The sequence below is a fragment of the Cricetulus griseus genome (assembly GCF_003668045.3).
Source record: "Cricetulus griseus strain 17A/GY chromosome 1 unlocalized genomic scaffold, alternate assembly CriGri-PICRH-1.0 chr1_0, whole genome shotgun sequence".
NCBI lineage: Eukaryota > Metazoa > Chordata > Mammalia > Rodentia > Cricetidae > Cricetulus > Cricetulus griseus.
In genome coordinates this window covers 49855279-49874206 of record NW_023276806.1, presented here as the reverse complement: position 1 = coordinate 49874206, position 18928 = coordinate 49855279, and the positions used below count along the sequence as shown (strand labels likewise).

Sequence of the window (18928 nt, the reverse complement as noted above, 5' to 3'; positions counted from 1 at the left end):
CCCTGGGGTCTCAGAGGCCACTGTGCTCAGACAGTCACTATGGCTGGACATGTTGGATGCTCAGTTTCCCACAGCCCATGGCCTCTTCTTTTCCCTTTCCCCTAGGAATCCATTACAGAAGCAACCAGGGGGAAGCTCAACTCACTGAGCCCTAACAACTGCTGAAACCCTTGGCCTGCGGCTTACCCACCCCTACTGGAGCTTTAGCTGTCCAGACTCCTGCCCAGGACCCTCACCTGTGGCTCAGCCTAGCCAGCTAAGAAAGGGTACCTCCTCCTTGATCAGAGTGAGGCTGGCTAAAGCTGGTCAAGGACAAATGAGTACTATAGAAAGAAGGGGGGAATGCATCATTTGCAGGCTTGAGGTCAGCCATTTATGTCTGATTTTACCCTTTACTAGATGACCTTGGGCAACCAGCTGCTGAAAATTTCCTATCATAACCTAGCGACATCAGTCATCTTAACATTTTAGTACAACATACTTCATGTTTGTGGTGATGCTGGTGAAAACATCCTGCTGCATTGCCAATCATATAAATATACCTATAGTTTTGTACAGTACTTAACTACTTTGTGAAGGTGATAAATGAGTGTGCTGTTAGCCTATGTATATACTGCACCACACTTTCTCTTATTAACTTGGAGTGTGCTCCTTTATAAAGATAGTGTGGTGTGTGGGGGGGTCTCTCCTGTTCTGCCTCACGCATCTATTATCCATCTCATTTTTTATCACAACACTTTCTCTCTTGCTTGATTTAATCCTACAATGTTTGGTTCATCGTAGACCCTAAATATACAAAACTATGAATGTGAGCAATAAGAGGCCTTATTATGACAAAATTAAAAGTGACTTAGGACAACAAAAGTGAAAGAGTCGACAGGAATCATTCACCAGTCAGTCATGTCCCACAGCACCTTAGCTATGAACCTAGAGTACAAGAGTAAGGACCACAAGCTGTGAAGGGCCTGCTTCACTGAACAATGACACAAACACAGCTTAAGAAGGGGCCATGTCAGTGCTGGCAAGACAGATCAACAGATAAAGGCCTTTACCATCACTACTGGTTGTCTTCTGACCACTACACAAGTGCAATGGCATCTTCGTATGTGTGTGTGCGCGTGTGTGTGTGTATTCAATGCTTAGCAATAATCAACACTTAACAAATGTTAGCTATTCCTTTAGTGTAACATAGTAGTTCTTCTTTTATCTTTATGTGTATATACATAAAAAAACAATGTCAGGCAGGCATGGGGGCTCCTGCCTGTAATCCCAGTACTCAGAAGACTAAGACAACACACACACACACACACACACACACACACGCACACACACACACGCACACACACACACACAAAGCTAGAAAGAAGGAGAGGAAGGAGGGTGAGAGGAAGAGAAGGAGGGAAGGGAAAGAAGAAAGGGAAAAAGTATCATAATGAGGGAATAAGGAGGTGGAGGACGGGCCAGAGAACTTGCTGTGTGTCTCTGATGAAGACTTTCCCCAGCTCATAGAGAGGTTGCATTGTGCTGTTGGAACACTCAGGCAAGTGCTTAACAAAGGAATACTTGCTGAGAAACAACAGTGAATGATTTTGTTCTGTGCCTGCAGTGTGAGTATACAAACTGAGATAAGCACAAGCCTGGAAGGATTTATTTATTCTATATTCTCTGGTCTGGTAAATGAAAAACTTTCCTTAAAGTGATCTACACTGTTTTCAGATCAGCCCTCCCCACTTTGACAAATGGGATTACAGTCATCTCACCTTTCCTCTAGCAACGGAAATACCAACGTAACATTAGTCTCCTTGCTTCTGACTTTCTCCTGAAGTAGAATGCCAATGCCCCAGAATTAATGTGGCAATTGATTTACTGTGTGGTGTCTGAAGGCACCTGCTCAAATCCTCTGGCTCCTGGGAAGGGAAATGAGAAGGCAGCCTTGGCCACTTTATGGGACTGACTCACTGGCCTGGGATATGGAAGCTGGCTGAGTAGACAGAGTTGCAAAGAGGCTGACTCACTTGGGATGAGCATGCTGAACTGGAGATGGCCCCAGCCATGAACACTTACATTGTAGGCCCTCAATGAGCCAGCTAACCTTCCCATACCTCAGTGACTTTATCACAACGTGGAGGTGGAGCTCTCTCCCAGGATGACTGTGGGCTTAAAATGAGATAAGAAGTATGAACAGATATGCTTTGCAAAAGTTGGCTTTCATCTCTAAATACACTTGTGAACATCAGGTTCACTGAGATCTGAGAGTGGAAAACTGCAGTGGCTAAGCATTTTAGAAAGTGTCTGCCTTGCTGGGCATGGTGGCACCCTCCATGGGCTATGGTGCTGGAGCAGTAGGTGAGAGCTTTACATCCTGATCTACAACCAGCAAGCAGAGAGAGACAGAGACAGAGAGACGGGACAGAGAGACACAGAGAGAGAGAGACAGAGGCAGAGAGAGACAGAGACAGAGAGATACAGAGGCAGAGAGACAGAGAGAAAAACACACAGAAAAGAGGCAGGGAGACAGATAGAGACACACATAGAGACAGAGAGACACACAGACAGAGGCAGAGACAGAGAGACACACACAAAGAGACAGAGAGACAGAGACAGAGGCAGAGACAGAGACACAGAAAGACAGAGGCAGAGACAGAGAGACACACAAAGAGAGAAAGAGACAGAGAGAGACATACAGAGAGGCAGAGAGAGAGATGAAACCTGGCATGAGATTTTGAAACCTCAGAGCCCACCCCCACTGACACACTTCCTCCAACAAGGACACACCTCCTAATCCTTCCCAAACAGTTGCACACCTTAGAGATTAACCATTAAAATATGAGCCTATGGGGGCCATTCTCATTTAAACCACCACACTTTGGTGACCAGGACCATGTAAATAGCCTGGTCTACGTACAGGGCCCTTTCAAAATATTTATATAAAGAAGAACATCTCCTTCACCACCTCCTTTGCAAGCAAAGCTCAAGTTTACACAGGACCTCAGCTCAGAGGCTCTGGTTTCCTTCTTCGTTGGGCAGCAGCAGTGGACATGGGTTGGTCATGTCCTGGCTGCAGAGGTGTTTCCAGTGCTGTGGGCAGATGTGAGCACCTCCATGCCTGCAGTGAAGGTATGTTCTTCATGTGGAGTATGGAGCTTTGTGAACAGGAGCTCAGGCTGAGCTCTTTAGCACTTCCCATATTGCCTAGGCTATGAGCATCATTTTAGTAATCCTATTCTGTCATCCAGGGTCAGCTATTACTGCTTACAACCCAGCCTGATTCCATTTACCTCTGATAGTACTTCTTAAGATCCTAACAACAAAAACAGCTTTCATCTATTCTGAATTTGTAAAGTGCCTGAAACCATGCATCTGTGTGTGTTCTCTCTCAGAATTCTAGGGCACCAGGAGGTAACACTATTCATATCTTCACTTAGAGTGGAAACCCATCTGAGATATCAAGGTTCTGCAGGACTTGCCCAAGGTCTCACAAGAGGTTAATGAGATACTGTGATCATAGATAACTCCTTGAAGCAAAATGTGGACTGTAGGGTAGAAGATTGTGGCAGCCAGGAAGAAAACATACTTTGCTCCATAGTGGAGTGGGCAGAACTGAACAGGTCATCTGCCTGTACAACAGTGGCTCTCAACCTCCCTAATGCTGATACTTTTTTTGCTCATGTAGTAGTGAACCCCAACCATTAAATTATTCTCATTGCTACTTCATAACTAATTTTGCTATTGCTATAGATTGTAATGCAAATATTTTTGGAGATAGAGGTTTGTCATTGGGGTTGCGACTCACAGGTTGAGAACCACTGTCCTACAGCATCCTCTTTAAAGTAAGAATCGGTAATTCCTTACTGAAGGTGTAGGAGGTGAGATAAAAATATAGGATGTTTTCTGCACATCAGGGATTCTGCTAGGGCAACAGCAAGGGTGGATGACAATGGTATCTGTTGTTAACCCACAGATAGAACCTTTGTAACCCACCTTGGACTCACAGAGGCATGTCACTGGGTAGAATGACACATAGTCAAAGCAAACACAAGCCTGCTTTTGGCTAAAAGCCTCAGTGCACAGGCCTGCCCTGAGAAATGCATTTAATACAGGTCATTTCTTTTCCATTTATTTTCAAGAACTCATTTCACTTACCCAATTCCAAGCCCAATATATCTTAACATTAAGTCTTATTTGATGTGTGATGCAGACAGTCTAATTAAGGCCAGGGTATTTTATCAGCTCCTCTAAACTGTCTTTTCTCTGGTCTGCAATTTTTTTATGCTGGTGTTGATCATCTTTTTATTCATAAGGGCTTCATTCCCATTTGTCATGGTTGGATTAACTGGGCATCTAATGAAGGCTTGGATATAGAAGTCTGCGTCTCATTTATCCTTGGTAGCAAAATTAATAAAGCAACGGGAAGATAGCTTCCTGTTCTGAAATGTTTTTAGCCAACCTTGACTCATCTAAAATATATTTCAGTGTGTCTTCTAGAATCGGGACTCAACGCAGCTGTTGGATACAGTGCACAACTTTATCCTTCATTGACTGACAACCCCTCACCTCACTCCCTGCCCACTCCATGGCATGGAGAAGAGCAGCCATCAGCCTATTTTCTCCCAATACACATTTATTGAATACCTTCTGTAGCTGAGGCTCAGATATAAAACAGGTTCAAAGAGCTGGGGAAATGGCTCACTGGTAAAGACTTGAAAGCATGAAGACCTGAGTTCAATCCCCATACCCATGTAAAACTGCCAGGCATGGTGGTAGATGCTTGTAATGAGAGACAGAGACAGGAGAATCCCTGGAACTCACTGGCCAGCCAATCTAGCCTAAATGGTGAGCTCTAAGCCAACAAGAGATACTGTCTCAAAGGATGTAGACAAGGTTACTCAGGATGACACCACAACACAACACATATATGTGTAAACACACATACACACATCTCACACCACACACACCTACACACACACACACACACACACACACACACACACACACACACCATAACTATACACACACAAGCATGGCACATATGTCTATAACAATTTAAAAAGATTCAAAGTCCAAGTTAAATAGGTCATGTCACCACATGTCACCACAATGTCCAATGGAAGAAACTATCTTAGCCAAAGACTAACCCTGGAACAAGCTGGAAAGCTCATCTGCTCTCTCCTCTGGGAGGGTATCTGTAGTGATATATTATTTATGATTTATTAAAGCTTGCCTGAGGATTCAGAAAGCAAAGTCAGCCACAAGCCACAGAAGCCAGGCACACACCTTTAATCCCAGCAGCCAGAAGCTAGGAGGTGGTGGTACACACCTTTAATCCTAAGAGTCAGGATTAAGAGATGGATGGATCTCTCTAAATTCAAGACCACCCAGGGATACACAAGATTGAATCAGTGTAAAGGAGTAACAGATTGGGGGGGGGGGTTGTTAGGGGAGGACGTGAGGGAGAAAGGAACTGGGATTATCATGTAAAACAATCCTGTTTCTAATTCAAATTTTTTTAAAAAAAGAGTAACAGATCACACACCTTTAATCCCAGCACTAGAGGGGTATAAATGATAGGAGCAAGGTCTTCAGTATTGACTAGGAGGCATTCATTCTCCATCCACGCTGAGGAGCAGCAACAGCCTGAGGCTTGGTGAGAGCTCCTGGAGATGGAATCAGCCCTTTCAGCCTGAGGTAGAAGTAAGAAGCTAATGGCCAGCTGCTTTGCTTTTCTGATCATCAGCTTAAAGTTGAATTCCAATATCAGTCTGTGGGCCATTTATTAATTCGTGTTACATTAATCTTTCCAAAAAGGCCTTCTGTTAACAAAAAGTCCCCAGACATCTGATAGCTTTGACTTGTGGACTTCCTGGATACATGAATGTACCCATTCACCAGGGATGCCATAATAATGAACCACTAACTGGGTGGCTTACCCACGAGTCTGGAAGATAGAAGCCCCAAATCAGGGTTTTGGCACAGTAGCTTTCTCTTGAGGACTGTGAGGAAGAACTATTATGTTCCAGGCTTTTCTCCTTGGCTTACAGACATCTAACAGGCAGAACCTCTGTCTTTCCCCTGTCTCTTTATATGAAGATGTCAATTACATAAGCTCAAGACACGCCTAATGTCTTCATTTTAACTTGACTGACCTCTATAAAGGCCCTGTCTCCAAACAAGGCCAAATTCTAAGGTATTTGGGGGTTAGGAACCTCAGCGGTGAATTTCTTAGGTAGAAAAGTTCAACAGTGCATCTCTCTGAAGCAAGGTTAACTATGGCTCCATAGCATCTGGAATATTGGAGCTCCAAGTCAAACTGAGGTTTAAGTTGTGAATTAGACACCTCTCCTCTCTGCACTTTATTTCTTGTCTAGAGTAAGAGATGTGGACTGGGTTTCCACCACCTCTGCCCCTGAGTTCTAGGACTGTGTTCTAGGCAGCATGGGGGCATTATAGGAGGGGAGAGGGTAACAGTTTGGTGCCCACACATTCAAGCAGCATTACCCTGAACTGGCTGGTTTTGTTCCAGTTTTGACAAGTTTCTCTGTGCAGCCCTGACTGGCTTGGAACTCTATCTAAAACTGACTAGCTTCAAAGCTGTGGCCTGTGCCTCCAGAGTTCTGGGACTACAGCTGTGTGAGACCACACCCTGCACTGTCTTCTGAGCTTTGCTTTTTTTTTAACTGTAGGAGAGAGATAATAATATTAGCTGCTATTTTTTAAAAAGGATGTGGGGATTAAGGACGAGTTGCTCAGCACATAGTTGTCAGTTCCTCCACACAAACCACTAATGGCATTAATATCATGTGCAGGAGTCATCTGTACATTGAGTCTCAGGTCTCAGTGGTATCCACTGCAAACCAGCAAGACACCTTGGCCCCCAGCCCCCATCAGGACCTTGTGCTACACTTCAGACTGAGACGATTGAGCTGGCAAGACTTTGGTGATCCTTGTGCCATTCTTCCCCCCTCCTTCCCCACCTCATGTCCTGTTCTGCTTCACTCCTTATTAAAGTCTTTAGAGAAAGGGCTGGAGCATCAGATGTATTTTTTTCTCACTGTATTTTATGATTTTACATAAAATTTATGGCTTTATATAAAAAATCTAATAATAAAACTGATAGAACTATCTCACTTGGCAGAGCTTTATCAAGAAGCTATGGAGATTCGGCTTCTCCTGGGGATACAGACTGGTGTCTACAGCTATCATTTGATGCTGTTACTTTAGCATCTGGCATCATCTGGAGCATAATCAACCTGAGGAAACAGATTTTCTTATTTAAACTGACTCTCCTAATGTGCCAGCCCCTCTTCCATAAAGTAACCCATACTATCCTCCCCACACCTTCAGGAGACAGAAGACAGGGCCTCCCATGCCAAAGGCCCCCAGAGGCTCAGAGATCCCATGGGCAGCCAGTGCCCTGGCCTGGATTCACATGTACACCTTTGACTCCAAGGCCACCCACCAAATTTGATATTTGACACTCCTTACCACTCCCTACCAACTCAAGAGGCCTTAGGCTAGGCTCTTCATTGTGCAGTTTTCTGTGGCCTTGGTGCCCCCTAGTGTTGAATTAAGGCTCATTGCACCGGAGGCCTGTGACTAAGCACTTAAGTGATCCAAAGGCCAATGTGGGTGGCCCTGGGATAGCACATCTCTCTGCTCCCAGAGGACAGCTATTACCCCCCCCCACACACACATTAAAGATTGTTCTTTCTTTTTTTGACAGGGTCTTTCTTTGTAGCTCAGACTGTCTTCAGGGCTACTTACTATACAGTCCAGGTAGGCCTCAAATTTGAAAAAATCCAGTGTGCTTTACATTGGATGCCAGCATGGCCCAGCAACACTGTAGTTAACAAGTCTGGCCCTCAGGAAGACCCTGCAGGGGTAAGAGCAGGGGAAACAGCACCAAGATAGTATGTAATGTTGCGGTTCTGACCCGGTATGTTTTCCCCACTCTCAGCTGGAATATGTGGGCTTTGGCCGTATTCTCTGCTGTACGCACTAGGGACTTTCATTTCTCATGGCTTGTTTTGGTGGGAGGGGAGACATCAAAGAAATTAAAGTTAAGCACTTAACATCATCTAGAATCTCCTCTAAAAAGGAGATCATGAGGATGGGGGAATAGGCTTGAAGGCAGGGTGATAGACATGTGATGTAAGACAGGACATGGGAACTTTGAGGGTAGAATGGTACAGAAAGTCAGCAGGGAGATGGGGTGGGTGTGGGGGAGTTGAGAAGGAAGCTCAACCATAACAAAGTGTTGTAACAATTCCTCAAGGAAACCTGTTGCTCTGTGTGCAAACAAAGACATTAAAAATAAAAAGTCACCAGGAGTAAAAGTCACCACACCTTTAATCCTAGTACTCTGGAGGAAGAGGCAGGCTGGTCTCTGAGTTTGAGGCCAGCCTGGTCTATAAAGTGAGTTCCAGGACAGCCAGGGCTGTTACACAGAGAAACCCTGGGGCAGGGTGGGGATAAGGTGGGAGGGTGTCTCCCCAGGAAGTGATTAGCCAGCTTTTGTTTCTCTGTGAGCCCTGGGTGCAAGGATGGAGAAGGCATTCTTTCCATTTCTGTAGAGTAAATACATGTCAAACCTCAACCCATTGAGGACAGTGATCTGATAGGGGTGTTTAGGATTTTTCCCATCATTCTAGAAATGGCTTCCAGAATTCAAAACTGAGAACAGAGTCACAAAGTACCCTGAATGCTAAAGAAGGTAGAAAGCAATCCACAGTCTCACTTCTACAGCTTTCCTGCCCCTCCCCCCATCCACCTGTGCAGGGCAAAAGGGATGCAAGACAGAAAAAGAGACAACAGCCTATCCCCTGTCACTTCCCACATACCAAATACCCTCCTCTTCCCCTTCTTCTCCCCCCCCCCCGGCCTACCTGAGACCTTAAGAAGTGGCTTGATCTGTATGTAGTAGCCTTTCTGAATATCCTTTAGTCACTTATCTGTCTTTGAGACCATCTGAGACACCCTGGAGAAATACCAATGCTGGAGCCAGTGTTCACCCTGATTGCTTCAAATGTGGTCAGGTGTGTAGCTCTAACAAATTCTAGTTTCTTGCAACTATTGCAAGCAAAGTAAATGAATACTTACTGTCATGAAAAGGTATTTATAATAAATGCTGTGAAGAAGCTCAGGTACAGAATTCAGAATTGTATATACAGTATGTATGTCGATTTGGTTTTTTAAAAAAGCATTAGAAATAATACATTTGCAAAGATGGCCACATGGAAAAGATATTTTCCAAAATATCCTTACGGAACTGCCATCTCTGCAGTTAGGTAGGGCAGTGGGTGGTTTATTCTGAAGTTTTTAAACCAGGCATGCTAGTGTAATCCCAGAACCTGAGAAGTGAAGGTAGAGTGACCAATAGTTCAAGGCCAGCCTCAGATACCTTGCAAATTTGAGGGCAGTGAGGGCTATATGAGATGTTGTCTCCAAAACAACAAAAAGGATGTAAGACCCCCCCCCCCCGAAAAGCTCAGGCTTCCAGGATCTTAGCCCAGGACCTCAGCCACCCCAATCACAGAATGGAGGTGAAAGCTTGATGCAAATTGCATGAGGCTTCCTCTGGGTACAGATCTTTATAGGGCAGCGTAAGGGGAGTGTCTAGGGTTATGCACAGGCTCAGGATTGGTGTGCCTCCAGGCTTGGAGGGTTTGCCCTGTGTTGATTGGTCAACTGGTTGTTATGGCCCATAGTCCCTCCCAGGTGGTTGCTATGCTTTGTGGGTCATTGCTGTGCGCTTGTCTGTAAAGCACACCCAGAGCCATAAAGCATAACGCCACCAGCTAACTTCTGATTGGTTCCTTGTCAGAGGCAGGCATCTGACCTCTAAGTGACCAAGGCAAGGTTATGGCAAGCACGTGTTTGGCTGTTATGGCTGCCGAAATGGGGAGCTGGCCCCTTCAGGAAATACAAATTTTAAAAATCAAAGTAATTTTGAAGTAATAATACTTGGTCTTCATTATCACCCAAAACTGAAACCTATTTTCTTCTGCTAAATTGTTCTATGCCCTAGCAATTAGAAGTATCAACGCTAAGTGTGGTGGAACACGGCAGTAAATAGCAGGACCAAGAATTCGAGAAGCTACCCATGTCTTGACATGTTAAGATTCTGATACTTTCCCAGCATCCACTTTGGGAATTCAACCTGTGCCATCTCTTCCCTGTAGTGCTGCATGTGCACCCCTTCCCAATGGTCCTTTGTCTTCTTGGTGATTGCCTGATTGTCCAGATGAGGCCCTGCCAAACCTGTCGGGTTTCTTTAAAACTTAAAAAAAAAAAAAAAAAAAAAGGTCCAGCTCTGGCTAGGGGGGAGTCGTTTGAACCGAAATCCAAAGGTTAAAAATCACTAAGACCAAGTGCTAGGGCAGGAACAGAGGCCCTGGGTCCCGACTGCAGACCTCGCTGGCAAGCCGAACACCAGCCACCAAGCAGGTCACGTCGCAGCAGTTTTGACTTTCCTTAAAGGGCGCGGACGCAGCGCCGCGATGAATTTGGTCCCTCTGGAGACGCCGTCCGGGCACCAGGCTCGCTCAAATCACGTGACCCAGGCTTTTGGCGAAGCAGGAAGCGTTTTGCTGCGGGATCCCGGAGTGGGGCGGATAGCGGGAGGGATGGAATCGACTTTGGAGCAGCATTTGGAGGACACGTGAGTAGTGCGTGCGGCCGGTCCTGCGCTTCGGACGGAGGACTACGAGTGTCCGCGGAAGCGTTTGGGGCACTCGGGTTGGCGAACGGGTGACGTCTGCAGACACCCGGGCCGCGCGTGACTCCAAATAAAGTTTCGCCAGACTCTGCGCTTCCTTATGGAGCAAGAGTCTTGCGGGCCCAAGCCAGAGAGGCCCAAATCACCTGTCGCCTTGAAATCGTCCGTAGGGTCGGAGTAGCTCTTCAGAAGTTTGGGAAACCGATTAAGTTGGGGAAAGGATGTAGCAAATTGAGCCCTGCAGTGCGAACCCACACGCATACCTCCCCGCGTGCGTAACCCACCAATTACTCCGTAAAGACATCCCTTAAGTTTTTCCACTATCTGTGTAATATGTGAAGTTGGGAAGTGTAAAGTGGCTTACAAGAAGACACCTCCCCTTTAGCTTCTTAATCTCCTCCAGGAGCAATTCCTGTTACTTAAGATCTTTAACAGTTGTTTTAATTGAGTTGCTATCCTAGAACATGTTTCTATACCAAGGACAAAACCCTATAGATAACTGCAATGTTTGTGGCCCTATGAAGCCCAGAGGTGCCTGGCACACTCCGTTGTGAGATAATGGTTTCTTTATTTAAACAACTCGTGGCTTTTCCTTTGGAAGGGGGCTGTAGTTTTTAAAAAGGCTGATTTGAAGCGCTTAATACTTGATGTAAAGAAAATTTATTTGTAGTACAATAATTCAAGTATTTCTTCACATCATCTTCACATTATTTTTCTTGTGCTCCTAAAATTAGAATGAAGAATCCATCCATTGTTGGAGTCCTGTGCACAGATTCACAAGGACTTAATCTGGGCTGTAAGTGTCTCATACCAGTCTCCCATTGAGGTTCACTGGAAGTTTTACTTTGCTAGTATTTTCTAGCTTTTATTCCTGTTACCTTTTGAGCATAGAGAATATCTCCAAGTAAGACTAGATAATTGAAGCCTTTCAATTGTTTTTTGTTTGTTTGTTTGTTTTTGTTTTGAGACAGGGTTTCTCTGTGGCTTTGGAGCCTGTCCTGGAACTAACTCTTGTAGACCAGGCTGGTCTCGAACTCACAGAGATCCTCTGCCTCTGCCTCCCGAGTGCTCCACCAACGCCTGGCCTCAATTGTTTTTAAAAGGCAGAAATGTTCTATCAGTTCTACAGTTGTCCCTACTAAAATGGTGTTGAGTAATTTTCAAGTGGTCTAGAAAAGGACTTTAGATAAAAACAGGCTTTACTGAATACTTTCCATATGCAGGGACATCGGGCCATATTATTTCCATAATTTCTTCAATAACTCTGAAAATGGATGGGACTAGCTGTTAGTACAGCCACTCCTAGTGTCAGTAAAATAGGGACTTCACAGTTAGTCACATTTGCCTTTAAACCTATTCTCCTGGTCTGTCTGCTAGCGATATGAGCCCAGAACAGAAAGAGCCCCTTAGGGCTTCATTTTCTTCCTTGGATTATTTGATGATGCTAATGAATGAAGCCTTACATGTGTTGGGCTTTTAAGTATCAGACACCATTCTTTTTTTCTTACTCTACACTACAGAACCCTGGCTTTGGTGGAACTCAATATGTAAACCAGGCTGGCCTGTAACTCAGAGATTCTCCTGCCCCGAGTGATAGGAATAAAGGTGTGTATCAGCATACCTGGCTAGACACCTTTTTTAGTGTTTTACATTGTCCAAACTTAAATACTCCTCAGAAAAGCCCTTTGTGGTAGAGAAACTAAAACATAGAGCCTAAGTACCTTACCCAAGGTCTTACAACTAATGAATAGTTGAGATAGGATTTCCTGGCTGCCTCCAAAGCTTAAAACACACAGTACAGAACCAAGATGTGATTTTCAATAAACTGTAGCAATTACAGATGAGAAACTAAGTCCAGAAAGGTAAATAGCACTGGATGGTGGTAGCTCACACCTTAAATCCCAGATTTCAGAAGCAGGAGAATCTCTTGTGAGTTCAAGAACAGCCTGATCTACAAAGCAAGTTCCTACATAGAGAAACCCTGTCTCAAAAAAAAAAAAAAAAAAAAGAAAGAAAGAAAGAAAAATAAAAGATAAATAGCTGAAGTTAATTAATGTCAGAAACTAGTAAACCTAGGAATTATTATAAGTAATGTAGGACCTTTTTAGAGCTCGGAACTTTTGCTGGTTTGGTAACTGACAGAGGTAAAAGACAGAGGTTATGTCTTGTACAAAAACCAGTCATTTGGAACAAAAGTAAAAATTTTTGAAGCATTTGCCAGGTCACCTTCAAAGTCTGAAGTTAACTATTTGCTTTATACCTTCTGGCTGTACTTTGACCTGTGCATTTTTTAAAATGTAGTAATAGTGAATCCAGAATTTCTGCCAGGATGGTGTATTGTCTACTATCTTAGTTTCAGATGTAAGCAAGCTTCTGTTGCCTTTATTTCAGGGATCTGTTGTAAGCTTGGTGGTTACCTTTTGTACCTAGGACCTGATTTAGTATTAACACAAATCAAAGCAATAGTAAAGAATCCTTGAGACATTTGAAAGTAGCCCAGCTAGCTCATGCTGGCAGGAATAATTGCTTACAGATCTTCACATATGCTGGTCAGGTGATCTTACAACTGAACTTTCTGAGTAACGACTTGTTCTTTGAGATTGAATTTAGAAAAAGAAAATTAGATTTCCCATAAGGAATTAATTAATGTGAACAAGTCCTTATCCACATTGAATCACTCATACCTTTGGATATCTCGATTTCAGCAAGATTCCTATAAAATAAATTTATTATCATCAGATTGATTTGAAATACAGCTTCCTTATATGCTTGGGAAGGTGTTTAGAGATAGTATGATGATAGGAATAACTTTGAAAACAGCATGCCATTGATGACTTTACTGATTTAAGAACAATTGCCAGACTTCCTCACTGAGTACCAGGTGGGGAAGTCATTCCCTGTCAGTACCTAACCAAAGGCCATGAGCCGAGTTTCTTTTTCCTGAATAATTCACTAGAAGACACTACACTGTAGGTTTGTATTCATTTTAGAAACCTAGGTAGCAATCTCATCTCTTCTCTAGGTCGTGGTACCCTGTCAGATGAGCATGCTGGAGTGATATCTGTTCTAGCCCAGCAAGCAGCTAAGCTAACCTCTGACCCCACTGATATTCCTGTGGTCTGTTTAGAATCAGATAATGGGTGAGTACATATCAGCACATCCCTTTGTTTTTGTCAGAAAAACTTGATTGGGCTTTCCCCTGTGTCCTTCAGTAGTTCCATAGTCAGTGTACCACAGGGCCAGCGGGCATTGAGGCCCCATGACAGGCCTTCATTAAAATGAGCAATAAGAACTGTCATGAACTGCCAGTTTGCCAATAAAAAGGAAAAACACAAAAAATAGTTGAATTGAATTCTCTAAAATAATATAATGTTAAAAATATTCCAAGATAAATGTCTTTATAAAAAAAAGTTAAGAATGCAAAACTATGGGGGCTGGGGAGATGACAGTGTTTAAGATGAGTGCTTGATCCATAGTCCTCAGGATTAGAGTTTAGATTTTATCGCCCCAGCACCCACATAGCTGGGCATCCCCACAAATACTTGTAACCTTAGCTCCAAGTTGGAAGGCAGGCAGACACAGGAGGATTGATGGGGCTTGCTAACTTCCAGTCTAGCAGAGAAAAGGAGTCCCAGGTTCAAGGATAAGATCCTTTGACAAAGTAATAGGTGCACAGTGATAGAAGACACTCCACACACCTTCTTTTGATCTCCATGCATGTACATAGGTGTGTGAACCTGTACACACTTGTATGTGCACACTCACACAGACACAGATAAAATTAACCTTAACAAATGCATACTGTGATCAGTTTGGGGAATAACTAAGAAGAGAATATTAAGATGAACACACACACACACACACACACATATCCAGGTTGTAAACAAGCCTGATGACCTGAGCTCACTCCCTGGTTGAAGGAGAACAAACTCCCTGAAGTTATCCTCTGACCTCCACATATAAGCAGCACAAATACACACACTAAAAAATAAGTAACATAATAGTAATAAAAATTGGTTGGGGAGGTGGCTCAATGGTTAAGAGCATATACTGCTCTTCCAGAGGACCTACAGTAGTTTCCACCACCCACATTCAGCAGCTCGAAACCACTTGTAACTATGACTCCAGAGGACCCAACACCCTCTGGCCTTCTCGTGTACCCATGCACAGACACACACACACATAAATAAAAAATTTACACCCATGCACAGATATACACATAAATAAAAAAAATTAATCTAAAAATTAAGACCAGGAGGCTAGGCTAGTGATAGCATGTGCAAGGCCCTGGATTTTAACCCTAGCAATGCCAACAAAAACCTCCAGAAAAAATCAGAGCCATGCTGAGTAAGAATTAGTTTCATTTGTATGTTATAATTAGACACCCATAATTCTCAACTGTTTCATGCTTGTATATGCTTTTTATTTATTTACTTAGTTTTCTTACAGGAAGATTTGTTTCATGGTTTGAGAATGTAGCCCCCTTTATGGATGGGAAAAGCATGGCAGAAGTTATGGAAGTAGGGGTTTGTGGCTGGCACTCCTCAACAGTGACTGTTCACATTTTCTTTTAGAGATATATATGCTATTGTTTTGTATCTTAAACTGAACAGCTTTAATCTTACACTTAAGAGTTTGCTGAATATTTTCCTCTTTGCTTTTCAGGAACATTATGATCCAGAAACACGATGGCATCACAGTGGCAGTGCACAAAATGGCCTCTTGACATCTCATGCCTGTTCTTCAGCAGCCTGTCATAGGGATTCAGTCCTTCCTGTGTCAGTTAACTTGTAAAACTATTAAAGTTCCAGAGGCTAGGCCATTCACCTAGTGTCCAATGTGGACTTCCTTATTTATATGACAACCAGTTACCAAGGTATTAGTTAAAAAGGATCATAGTTGTTTTGTTTGGGCTTTGGTCATTTTGTTCTTTGGAGACCATCACTGCAGTCCAGTATTGCAGCTTATCATTGCCTGGAACTGTGTATGTAGCCCAGGCTGACCTCAAACCTGTGGTCTTCCTGCTTCAAACTCCTGCATCCTGGGATTATAGGAATTTGTCACCAACGTCCCGGTCACTTTGTATATAGAACTTTGTTGTTGTCAATAAATCCATTCAGAGGAAAGTTTGCCTCTTTTTTGGTTCTTTAAGCTCTTACTTAATGCTCATTTTTCTTTTTTCAGTTAATTGAATTATGATTTTTTTCCCCAAAAGATCTTTATCCTAAACTACTTGCTTCTCTTTGAAAAGTTCCTTGAAATGTCTGTGTTCTTATACAAGAATGCATGAACCAAACATTTCCCTTAACCTAAGTGACATAGATAATATAAGTCTTTAATGAGATAAGAAACTATTTCTTATAGTAGGTACTCTTAGTTGCCTTCTTTCTTTTTTGCTTTTAGTCATCTTTTAGGGTACACAATAATGGGTTTCTGATAGCACTGCCCTATGTGTAATTTGCCCTGTTTTATGTTTGTGTAACTAAAGCTGAGGGATTTGCATTGTCACCATCTAAACTCTCAAGGCCTACATTTTTGTGGGGGGGGAGGGGGGTGTTCAAGACAGGGTTTCTCTCTGTAGCCCTGGCTGTTCTGGAATTCACTCTAGACCAGGTTGGCCTCGAACTTAGAGATCTTCTGCCAAGTGCTAGGGATTAAAGGCATGTACCACCAGGCTGAGGGCCTACATTTTTAATACTGCCCAGATCATCATCAGTTGGGAAAAAAAAAAAAAATTACCATTTGAGAGTAAAGGTTAATCCTCAACTTTGAGTGGTTCTCAACAGAGTACTGCACAAGCAAGCACAAAAAACTTTTCTGTTTGTGTATATGTGTATGTATTATGTTACTTTATGTATGTGTGAGTTCAGATTTGTATGTGCATGTTGAGATCAGAGGACAATATTTGGGAGTTTATTCTCCCTTCTGTGGGATCTCAGGATCCAAGCTGTCAAGCTTTTACAGCAAACACTTACCCACAGAGACAGCCCTAGTTTGTTTATTGTTTAAATAGTTCCTACTGCTCTTTGGCAATTTAGTATTTCCCAGTATGAAAAAAAAAAAAATTCCAGAATATGGGCTAGAGAGATGGCTCAGCAGTAAGAGCACCGGCTGCTTTTTCAGAGGTCCTGAATTCAATTCCCACCAACTATATGTGGCTCACAACCATCTAAAATGAGATCTGGTGCTCTCTTCTGGCCTGCAGGCATACATGCAGGCAGAATGCTGTATACATAATAAATCTTTTTTAAAAATCAGAATACTAGTATAAAGTGCTACTTACAGAATAAGGATTTTGGGTAAGACACATCTAGCCTTTGAAGTGTACTTAAGTATGTAATATCCTATTTTAGGCATACAATATATGTTTATCTGTACCACTGCCAAATCTGTTATGACAGCATGTCCTTAGCTTACATCCTAAGCACCTACAACAGTTCTGAATGCACAGTAAGCACTAAATGAGCTCTTGCTGAATACATGAGTATAAGGGTTTTGTGGTATAAACTGGACCTCCAAGAACAGAATGGATGCAATGAGTAAGGGTTTCTAGTAAGAGGAAAACAGTAAGAAAGCAAACCAGAAGGAATACTTACTTAGATAACAGCAAATAGTCTGTTAGGCAGGATGTGAAAAAGCTAGAAGACAGCTAACTCAAGGAAATGCCTTCTTAAAAACACTAGACCTGGTTGGGCAGTGGTGGCTCAGGCCTGTAATCTAAGCACTCCACAGGCAGAAGCTGGCAGATCTCTGTGAGTTCAAGGCCAGCTTGGTCTACAGAGTGAGTTCCAGGACAGCCAGGGCTACATAAAGAAGCCCTGTCTCAAAAAACAAAACAAACAAAAAACCCCACAATCCTAGACCTAGTAGACATGGGAGGCTAAGACAGGACTGCTATGAGTTCAAGCCAAGGCTACATGGTTCCAGACTAGCCTATCTCAAAAAAAAAAAAAAAAAAAAAAAAAAAAAAAAAAAAAAAAAAAAAAAAAAATCCTGGGGTCCAACTTCTTTTTTTCCATTGAGAAATCTCCAATTTCTAGTCTAAATGTAATGTACCATTAAGATGTGTCTGTGTGCAAGCACACACAAACATACACACACACACCAATGTCTTGTATCTCAAATTAGCCTTAAACACTATTCAGACAAAGATGATCCTGAATTTCTGATCCTCCTTCCTTCCTTCAAAAGTGCTGGGATTATAGGTGTATGCCGACATACCTGGCTTTTACAATTCAGTCTTTAATAAGGTTTTTTATGCTAGATGTATACTAAGCAATCTATATGCATTTAGTTCATTTAATCTCCTGTATTATCCCAGTTAAGAAAAGGATGGGTCCTATAAAATAATCAGCTTGGTACTAAATACAAGGGGTGGAAAAAGCAACAGAGCAAACAAAGAATAGGAACAAGGATTGAATTTTCTAGTCCACATCATAGAACAGAAGATGGCTGATTTTGATTTTAGCCACGTTGAATTTGACAAGGCATCCCTTTAATAACAGGTGCTCACTGCACACCAAGCATAGTTCCAAATTTTCAGGTACCTCCGGTCCATTGCATTTTGAACAAACTTCAAAAGTTGCTGTCATGGCCTGCAAGATCCAGCTCCTGCCCGCTACTAATGCCATATATCATTCTACACCTAAGTATCTCCTAACTGCTTTCTTTAGCAGTGTCTGTGAAGCAAACATTTTCTCATGTACTCATAGTAATTGAGGTAGGAAAAAGTATATCCAATTTATTAATAAAGCAAGACTTGTGCTGGGAAGACCTGAAGGCTAGATGTCTTATTACTTTCCTATTTCTGCAACAAAAAAACCATGGCCAAGGCAACTTAGAAAAGAAAGCCTTTAATTGAGTTTACCGTTTCATATGGTTAGAGTCCATGATGGTATAGCAAAGGCATGGTGGTAGGAACAGCTGAGAGATCATATCTTGATCCAAAAGCAGGAGGCTGAGAAAGGAACACTGGGAATGCCAGGAGTCATTTGAAACTTCAAAGATTGTTCCCTGAGCATATTCTCAGAACCTGGTTCTTCAGGCAAGCCACACCATTTTCATTCAAACCACCACACCAAAGATAGGTAATTTTCTAGTCTGTATGGAACTAAAGCCAAAGTATAGTTGCATGGGGTTTCCCAAGCCCATCCCCTATGATGGTTAATTTTGTGTATTAACGTGATTGGACTATAAGATCCAAGATACTTAAGT

The 18928-nt window shown here is 42.7% G+C and overlaps 1 protein-coding gene across 1 annotated transcript; it reads left to right on the top strand.

The window, feature by feature from the left end:
* Positions 1-900: 900 nt before the first annotated feature.
* On the top strand, positions 901-15840 carry LOC100774846 (ragulator complex protein LAMTOR5). Its single transcript, XM_027395960.1, has 5 exons — positions 901-940; positions 10363-10657; positions 11449-11510; positions 13737-13854; positions 15380-15840. The coding sequence occupies exons 1-5, from the start codon at positions 901-903 to the stop codon at positions 15438-15440; spliced, it is 576 nt and encodes a 191-aa protein (XP_027251761.1). The 3' UTR covers positions 15441-15840.
* The last annotated feature ends 3088 nt before the right edge of the window (positions 15841-18928 follow it).

Bases quoted from the DNA above. Each gene is read 5' to 3' on its own strand.
- LOC100774846 (XM_027395960.1), top strand. From the start codon at position 901: ATGTCCCACAGCACCTTAGCTATGAACCTAGAGTACAAGA. The intron at 941-10,362 runs GTAAGGACCACA...AAAATCACTAAG, and splicing joins TATGAACCTAGAGTACAAGA to ACCAAGTGCTAGGGCAGGAA. The intron at 10,658-11,448 runs GTGAGTAGTGCG...TCCTAAAATTAG, and splicing joins GAGCAGCATTTGGAGGACAC to AATGAAGAATCCATCCATTG.